We start from the raw sequence: 9,368 nt of genomic DNA on the forward strand, positions 1-9,368 counted from the left end.
ACAGCAGTTCTTTTGGAAGAACATTATATATTTTCTTCCATATTCTACATAGCAACACCATAGAGAAAAGGGTAATCTTAGTAACATTTTGTACATTTTAGGAGCTGGCGAAACATGTTAGAAGTTTAAAGTTTTAAATCTGACATAACCACACTTAGATAGATCTTGGTAAAATACAACCACCCATAACCAAAATGCAGTTTATTTAATAAATAGTGTACAAAAATGAAACAAACAAAATATTCAGAACAGAATGTGTATCATTTACAATAACAGGTTAAATTACATTGTACATATGTGTAAACATTGACTTTTAATTGTCAACCAGCTGCAGAAACTATCTGTACATCTGAAATGTAAAAAAAAAAATGCCAGATAAATCTTATGACTGTTCCTTCACAGCCAAACTATAAGGACTTGTGCTAACAGAATATACATTTATGAATATTTCTTGCTTGTTCCAGACTCCTTTTGTTGCAGCTTGAGGATTAGCTCCAATAAATTCATTTGTAAGGTTAGTTCCTAAAAAAAAAAAAAACAGAAAAATTTACATTAATATGGGAGGATGTGCAAGTTACAAAATGACAGGCAAAATAGACCTTATGGTTTGTTTAGCACACAACACCCAGTCTGGGAAATAATGCCATAGAAAGGAATGTACAGTTTAATTCTGATTTCTGTATGACCTTCCCTCAGTTATCATTGTGTGCATTTGGCATATACAAATAGAAAATATTGTTAATTATCAAGCTTACTTCTTTGACAAATCTGCACGCAGTTGGCCTCATATGAAAAATAGAGAGGTAAGGAGACTGCAAATTAATTAATGTATTTATACCAGTATTTTCATATTACGAATGGGTTAACACTCCTGCCAATTTATTTTATGTTTTGGGAACCATAATGGAAATGTTTCCTCACTTTCTGTGTCAAAGACAACAGGAAATTTAGAGAAAATCCCCCAAAGTGTGAGAAGTTCCTGTTAAGGCTTGTCATACCCAAAGGAAGACAGCGTGGAGAAATCAGGGGCTCTGCAGAAGTAAAGGTGAGTGTGACTTTTTTGTATTTGGTAAAGTTTTACTTTAAAATACTAGATGCTCATCTTTTTTTTGTTCAGGAATAACTGACCGATGATAAGCATGCGGATCAGAAAGGATCAGCATGGCAGCTAGAGAAGTAGTATTTTCAGAAGTGATCAGCAACAGACCCAAACTTCCTTAGCACAGTATTCCTTTTAGGAATCACATAAGGGAAACTTATCATGAGCGAAACAGAGGTTGCAAATACTGACCTCTTGTTGCAAATTGAAAGACTGGCATGCTGTTCTGATAGTAGTATCAAAAAGAAAACATTAAGGGTCTGACATTTAATTTAGTATGTGCACTGGCTTAAATGTACTAACTTTGTGATTTCTGTTTGGTTGTATTATCTCAATAAAATTCATTTTAAACAGTTTAACCCTATGCTCATTGTGTTCATCCAATACATGGTATGGCTACTGGAGATGGATTTATGTTACAGAGACTCAACATGCATACCAACCAAAGGTTATATGATATTTAATAACATTAAGGTACAACCAAGAGGGAGATTAAACACATTCTCTGTAAATAACACATTTATTTTGGTCACTTTCTGCCTGATTAGGTTTTTTAAATTAGAACATTTATTTTTGTTGTTCTGTGGTATTTGAGGCCAGATGTAGTGGGTATTTGGCAACATTTAGCTAAATTTTACCTGAGAAAGATTAAAGAGACAGAGGGTTTGGGTACAGACAATACTATGCTAAAACTTTTAAATGCAGAACATAATGTGCAAAATCATGCACTTGCTGTGGAACAAAACAAATGTACAAAACTGTTAAATAATACCACAAAAATCATGATGAGTTCTAAGCTCAAGAAGGAATATCATGGAACGCTGGCGACAGAAGGGCAAAATAGAATATATTTAGTGACAGTTGGACCAAGAGGAGAAAAACATTAAATAGGCTGGAGAGTGTCAAGATAAAAAGGAAGAAGGCAGAGTGTCTTATCCTGAACAGTAGTCTTTTTCAGTGACAAAAAATTAGATTATTCTCCACTATAATTAGAGAAGCCCCAAAACCCATGCGATCTTCCCCGTTTGAGAACACCTGTTCATCCATAGCCTCCACAAAAGGGTGAATTTCTATCATTTACTCAGCCCTAATATCCCCATCCAGCAAACTTAAATAAATGTTAGAATGGCAATCCAATTTGGCAGTGACATGGGAAATTAGAGGATTGGTGTGATTTTGCTTGCTCTTTATCTAAAGTCTCCTTAAACTCCGCACTTGTGGAAGCCAACTATAACGTTATGCTCAGATGGTACCTAGTACCGGATATATTGGCTAAGTTCTTCCCGTCGGTTTCCCAATTGTGTTTCTGGGGCTGTGATTCTAGAGGTTCCATGATACATATTTGGTGGTCATGCCCGATAGCTAGGGGTTTTTGGAAAGAGGTTTTTAATTTAATTTCCAGGATTTGAAGCTTGAGGTCTGTTGCACCCCAGAAGCGGCTTTATTTGGCAAACTAAATTTGATCCACCTCAAACCAGCACTAAAACTCACCAGTTTATATTATTGGCAGGTAGAATTTCTTTGGCCAAAGCTTAGAAGACACCCACAATACCGCTGGACCCTATCTTCACTAAAATGAACTGGGTTATGATAAATGACAAACTTACACACTAAAGAATTCTCTAGTTAAATTTGATGACATTTGGGAGACCTGGATCTCCTTTTAATTGTGCTTAAGATGTTATCTCTCATAAATCTATCGTCGGAGGTTCTGAAGTCTTCCCCTCCGTTCCCCTTTCCCTCATGTTTATTTTTCAAATAAGACAAAATTGCAAATTGGCTTTATTACTGTTTATTTTTTCTTTTTGTATGAACCATTTTTGATAATTGTTTAGATAAGAGTAATGTTGACATGTTTTTTTTTTTGCCATAATTGTCTCGGTTTGATTTCTTGTTTTGTTATTATATTTTATATTTTTTTTACTGTACCTGGTGAAGACTTTAAAGGGCTTGGATAAGGCTGTGAAGTTTTGTGATGCTCCATATTTGCAGCTCTTTTTTGGATAGAATGGGCGGTTAAACATTTTATCCCTTGCCCAGTCCAGGATTTAGAAATGGCTCTGCAGGACCTGCCTGGTGGTATTAAAAGGGAATTGCTTAGTTTGGTTCAGGAAGAGGTGTCTGAGTGACCTGCGTTAGGACTCTGGGACAACCGTGAAAAGCACTCTTGTAGCAAAAGCTACAAGACCAAAGGTATGACCCTGTGAGTGCCTATATTGAGTTTAAAAAAGGCAATGTTTTGGACTGGTGTCTTGTGTGATGCATCGATTCTGGTTACCCCAAATATTACTACCGTGGCAGGGCCATCAAATAAGACAGCCCCCCCTTTTTAGGAAAAAATGAAAAATAAGCCCCCCCCCGAAGTGGACATGAATGGCTGTAGTCTTCTTCATGGGTAAATAAGGCATCCCCCTGAAAATAAGCCCTAGAGCATATTTTGGCCTTCAAAAAAAAAATCAGACAGTGTCTTATCATCGGGGAAACAGGGTAATATATATATTACATACATTATACAAACATACACACACTATTTTTTTCATATATCAATTGATGCAATTTTTTTTATTTATTTGTGACATAAGAGGTTGCAGCGCGATTTATAAATTATATTTACAGACCTTTTGGCATCAATGAGTGTTAACAAACTGCAATTATGTAAACGTGCTCTAGGTGTTTTTGTCCTCACATTCAGACAAATGGCTAGTAATTGACACCTCATCCCCCAAAATACAATCCACACTCCAGTTTACTGCATTATATTGCAGGGTGAGGAAATTATTTGCAGCTTACAGCTGAAACCTGAAGAAATTATAAGGTTTTAGAAGAGATTAGTAGAGCAAAATAGAAATGATCTCAAGACTACTTTTACATAGAAAAGGGCAGCATAGCACACATATGTCAATATTTTATTTATACAATTGTATATTGTAATCCAACATGGAGGTATGCCCTACCTCCCTGTGCTGGCATGACAATTAAGCTACTAACAATATTTTAATTCTTAAAAGTTAAGTGTAAAGCAGCAGGGCCATAACTCTGCAGACAGGGGTTTGAAAGAGATCATATAACCCCTATTACTGACTTATACTTTGTTCCATAATGTGCCTCTGTGCAGAGGTAACCATCTTGGTTGAGCAGCAAGCCTTATTTCCATTATATCAGAACTGCCCCCAATGACTGCTGATCTGATAATCAGTGCTGTAATATACAGTAAGCAGTAGCAGAGGCAAAGTGGTGCAGATAATGAATAAAGCAGAAACAGATTATTGCAAAGCAAATCTTCCAGTACATCCTTCTCTCCAGCAAGCAGTGCAGCACAGCAGTGAAACCAATGGATTTTACAAGACTTGCAGTAAGAAGAAGCAGTGTCTTAGATCTTGTATTGCCAACATACAACTATTAAACTAGAACACAGACATGCCAAGGTATTCACAAATTGAGATACACAGCATTAATTTTTAGGAAAAGTAATTTTTCATATCTGAAAGTTACATACAAAAAAAGCAAAAAACCCACACCCTGTCTTACACCCATTGGCCTAGACAGAAGGACACCCCACCTACCCTACAGTCTACATCCGGTGGAAAAAACGTAACAAAACGTGATCTAAAATAAAACCGTAGTCACTTACCTGAGGATTAGTTGTGACGTAGAAACCCGAGACACCTGCTTTTTCCAATGTACTCTGTTGGTCTATGACTTTCTGGTCTAATTCCAGAACTATTTTTTCATCCATCATTTGCTGTTCATCCTTTATTCTCTGTTCCAGGGCCTAAATCACAAACATTTTTTAGATGAAGTTCATAATTGTTGGCATAAAAACTGTAATATTTGGTTCCAACCCTCCATAATTACAATTTCCCAAAACTTTGCTGAAATTGTGCAGCCTTTGTATAGCAAATTTCATTTTTTTGTAGCTAAGCTTTGTTATAGATTCTGACATATTACCAGAAATGTATTAAAGATATGGATGCTAATAAAAAGGAATACCCTACAGAGCTGAGAGGTAACACTAACACAACTCAAAAACACACTTATAGCAGAACTAAACCTGTTATAATAAACTGTACCTGTTCTGTCGCAGGGCACTGCCATCTGCTCCCTTCTAAACACAATCATTGGCTATCTTGATTGGCCAGGCTAGGATGACATAACTCATTCCCAGCATGTATAGGGGGAGATGGGTTCACCAGTTATTCTGACAACAGAAGCTGAGGTTTGCATGCATGCATTCTTTCCAAATGACAGTACAGGGGGGGGTTGATGACTTCAACAAAATGGACCTGTCACTTTCCCTTGTCTAGTAAAAGTACTACCTAAAAACTACTTAACTGCTATGTAAAATGTTGTGTTAATATCAAGTTGTTTACTGAACTAGCACAAGCACCTATACTTGCCATAACATTACCCTTCTGTAACCACCTGCCCAGCAGAATTCCAGCACAGACAAAAATGTTGGCACTCTGTGCCAGTGTACCACTGCTGCTTCACTGCTTAGCCAAAGACACTGATGGATCCTGAATAAAGCCATATTGCGTGGTTTCCTTTCTGCAATATTCACTTCTACCTGTCTGATTGCTTAGTGTTTCTGGCAAAAAATCTGAGCTGCGCATGCAGGATACCCAGCATTCCACGAATCTTCTATGTGTGATGGGAATGAACACCCGTGAAAGAGTCAAGTCCTCTCGACCCAGTCAATCAAGATGGCCAAAGACTGCAAGGAGGAAATGAAGAAAGAATAAGATGTCTGCGGGTAAAGGGGACACCTGAGTAACGCAGGGTTTAGTTCTGCTTTAAGACCTCATTTATACCAACATCCTTTACACATGCAGGTTAAAATCCTATAAACTCCTAAAATACTATGTATTAATCATATTAGAAACCATGATAAGTTGAAATTTAGGGCTGATTTGCTCTAATCACTAAGACTGAAAATGACATAATACTGCAATGTGTTCCCTATTTTTCTTTACAATCTAGTAAGTCTAGGAAGTAATAAATAAATATTTCCTGCTGCAATCCCATCATACTCCCTATGTCAAGTGACATCCACATACAGCCTCTGCAATCTGAAGTGTTAACAACTTCAGAATATAAAAATTGTTTTAGGCTGTTGAAAGCATTTGAAGCAGATTGTACAAAATCCACTTAGACTAAAGTAATACTTAATATAGAGATGGCATCTTGTCATTTACATGTGATGGCAGCTGTCTTGATAATAAGACATGGCTGACTGACGTACAGAATTTCCTTACCTCCAGCTCCCTCTGGTGCGTATTTCTGAGAATTGGTAAATTGTGTGCTTTACATGATTGTTGAGCGTCTTTATGCTTCTTAAGAAGATCCTGTTTCAAGGCTTTTAAAACAAAAACCAAAATGTAACATATAAGCTTATGACTCTGCACATTAAATGAAATTAGCCACTTCACTACGGATATACCCAATGGTTGTAAGGTTGTCTATTTTGTTGTTCTGTTTAAATGATGCTCAATTAAAAATATCTAAATGAAAAATAAAACAATTGACTGATCAGTTATTGTTACCCTTCAAAAGTAAAACTGTACTAAACAGAATATGGGCAAACATTGCAGACTTTCTAAAAATGCTAGTAGTCTGGCTGTTTATGGCTCCAAAACTTCCAGTCCCTGATCCTAAATAGGTCTACAAGAACTAAAGTCAAACCCACCCAACTACATATATGGAAGATTATGATAGTATCATATATTTGGACTCTATTATTAGCTCTAAATTTGCAAATAAATGAAAGCAGCTGCTGCTAGGCCACGCATGCAAGGAAAAAGCTGCACCAACCATATGTGAGAATGCCGTCTTATTACAAGTATACCTGCTATAATACAAATACAGGTAGTCCCCGTGTTACATACAAGATAGCGACTGCAGGTTTATTCTTAATTTGAATTTGTATGTAAGTTGGAACAGGTACATTATTTTAATAAATGCAATTAGGACAGATGTTTGTCTCAACATATTATTAGGCAGCGTGGTGTCAGATACTGTATAAAATCCTCACTGTGAGTTATTCACAAAGCAAAAAACAAAACAAAAAAACTTTATGGAGCCCAGACATTTATTAACTTCTGGAGCAAGCTATGCTTTGATATAAAAAAAGAAACAACTGCAGAGTTTGTCTTGGTCAATAAAGAGTTACAAGAGCTTGCAGAACAGCAAAAAACTTCTGCAAGTCACAGGAACCACCCCCTCCCCCCATCAAGCCTCCATTCTGCATACAAGCAAGCAGAGAAGCCCTGTTCATATCTAGAAGTTGTCTGTATGTTGGATGTCTTTAACTCGGGGACTACCTGTACATGGACAAGTCACCGCCACTTTTCACTACTAGAAATCTTCGGATATCTGACTGTTTATTATTCCCTCACTCATCTTAAAATGCTGACAGGCAAGCTTGACAATTGATATTCCACTCTACTCATTTACAGCTTTAAAGTTCCCACATTATTTATCTCAACAAAAATACTATACCCAAAGAACTGCCCAATATGACCCTTATAGTGGTTTTAAAGTAGAATATCAATTGGCAGCATGGTTGGCCCAGCAGCTAGCACTCTCGTAGGAAGAGCAACTTGCATCCTTACCCCTGTGTTCTGCATGTAGTTTTATTCGCTGGTTATAGAGATTCTTTTCTGTTAGGTGCTGAATTTCCAACAGTCCTTGGACAATTTCAAATACTGTTCCATCAATCAGTGCCAGGGCCAGATCGCTAAGAATTGTGTACGACAGGCGTTGCTGACTAGCGCTGAACAACAGAAATCATAGAAATAAATAACAAATAATGAATAATTGTCATTACATATCCAAAAAATAAAAAAGCATAAAAGTCCTAGAGATCAATAACTGGAGTGAGGATTTTATACAGTAACTGACACCACATTGCCTAATTGCATTTATTAAAATAATGTATCTGTTCAGACTTACATACAAATTCAACTTAAGAACAAACCTACAGTCCCTATTGCGTATGTAACCCAGGGACTACCTGTATATTTCAGCAATAGTCTGGACCAGTTCTGCTCATTTTGTTATGTTCAATGGCTAACAATGTCCTGGTTTTAAGACTCTCCTTACCCAAGTATACTGTTATGCCAATCAGGAAAACTCATGCCTAGGCAGGGCTTCTACAGCATGCAACTTTTTCCATGACAGTGATTGTGTCTGTACTCCCAGCCACCAGGTACGGTTTTCTTTGCACTAGCAATTTGTGGGCAAATATATAGCCAATACATGCTGTGGTCTGCCATAAACATGGTACGTACAGGCTTACAGATTCCAAGAGTACTGAAATGTATTAAAGTCACACTTAAGTCCAAATGTTTTATATGGCAGTCAGCTCTCCAATTATAATCAGAGTTCACTATTCCTGACTCCCCCAACACATTTTGTACATTTATATCAGAAACTAGAAGGCTGCCATGTCACTGCTGGTAATGAGAGAAGGAAATGATCTGGATTGGGCAACAGTATCATCAATGAGTCTTCCAGGATCACCCCTGCCAGCACCATGTGCATGCACATAGTGGTTTATTGAAGACATCAGCTTTCCCCATCATACAATGATCGGAGCACACAACACAGAAAAACACAAACAGGAAGATAACAAGTCTGCATAGTAAAATAAAAAAAACATATAGCTCCACTTAATGGCAAATTCCTCCATCAAGCTGCTGCTATGGTTTTCTTATTATGACTTGCAGAGGGACTGAGAAACATCTTGCACAGGAAGACATATTGCTGCATGATGTGAGCCTGTATACAGTCCTTTATGAGGTGCTATGGGTCACCCCCATCTGTATGGTATCATATCATATATTCCTTGCCTGGGGAGATCCTTCACCAGACTCTGCAGCTGGGACAGCAGGTAATAATGTCTCTCCTGCTGCAAAGTGATATCACTCGGTTCCCCGTACATCTCTCTATAGCCGGCCATCGCTGCAACCCAGTCACATGACCAGCACACGTCATGCGTCCCGGGCTCGGGCTTGTCACGTGACGGAATACGTAGCCGTCAGGAGGAGGAGCTAAGAGAAAACATGTTATAGAGAATGTGCTGAGAAGGCTGGTGTGTGTGTGCTAATACCATAAAGCAGGATTTCCACAGAATGCAAGGTTTTTTAATATCAATAAATAGGGGAAAACATATTTGTAAATGAGTTAAAATTATGCTTCCATACACCTCAACCCAACAGCACCTTCTACTGGCTGTCACCGTCTTACCAGCTACAGTCCTATTAAACAG

At 37.7% G+C, this 9,368-nt stretch overlaps 1 protein-coding gene across 1 annotated transcript; it reads right to left on the reverse strand.

Annotated features, from left to right (window-relative positions):
• Window positions 1–186: 186 nt before the first annotated feature.
• DGCR6 (DiGeorge syndrome critical region gene 6) lies at window positions 187–9,160 on the reverse strand. The gene is made up of 5 exons (XM_072415469.1): window positions 8,950–9,160; window positions 7,711–7,871; window positions 6,355–6,455; window positions 4,731–4,871; window positions 187–522 (listed from the first exon to the last, which is right to left on the reverse strand). Exons 1-5 carry the CDS (start codon window positions 9,057–9,059, stop codon window positions 439–441), a joined length of 597 nt encoding a protein of 198 aa, XP_072271570.1. The 5' UTR covers window positions 9,060–9,160; the 3' UTR covers window positions 187–438.
• Window positions 9,161–9,368: the final 208 nt, after the last annotated feature.

Source organism: Pyxicephalus adspersus, chromosome 6 (genome assembly GCF_032062135.1).
Source record: "Pyxicephalus adspersus chromosome 6, UCB_Pads_2.0, whole genome shotgun sequence".
Taxonomy (NCBI): Eukaryota; Metazoa; Chordata; class Amphibia; order Anura; family Pyxicephalidae; genus Pyxicephalus; species Pyxicephalus adspersus.

What these genes read in the sequence shown, in the direction of transcription:
- DGCR6 (XM_072415469.1), bottom strand. Translation starts at nt 9,059, where the DNA reads ATGGCCGGCTATAGAGAGATGTACGGGGAACCGAGTGATATCACTTTG. An exon ending in ACTACATGCAGAACACAGGG is followed by an intron (nt 6,456 to 7,710) that starts GTAAGGATGCAA and finishes TTGTTTTAAAAG; the next exon opens with CCTTGAAACAGGATCTTCTT. An exon ending in CGCACCAGAGGGAGCTGGAG is followed by an intron (nt 4,872 to 6,354) that starts GTAAGGAAATTC and finishes TTTGTGATTTAG; the next exon opens with GCCCTGGAACAGAGAATAAA.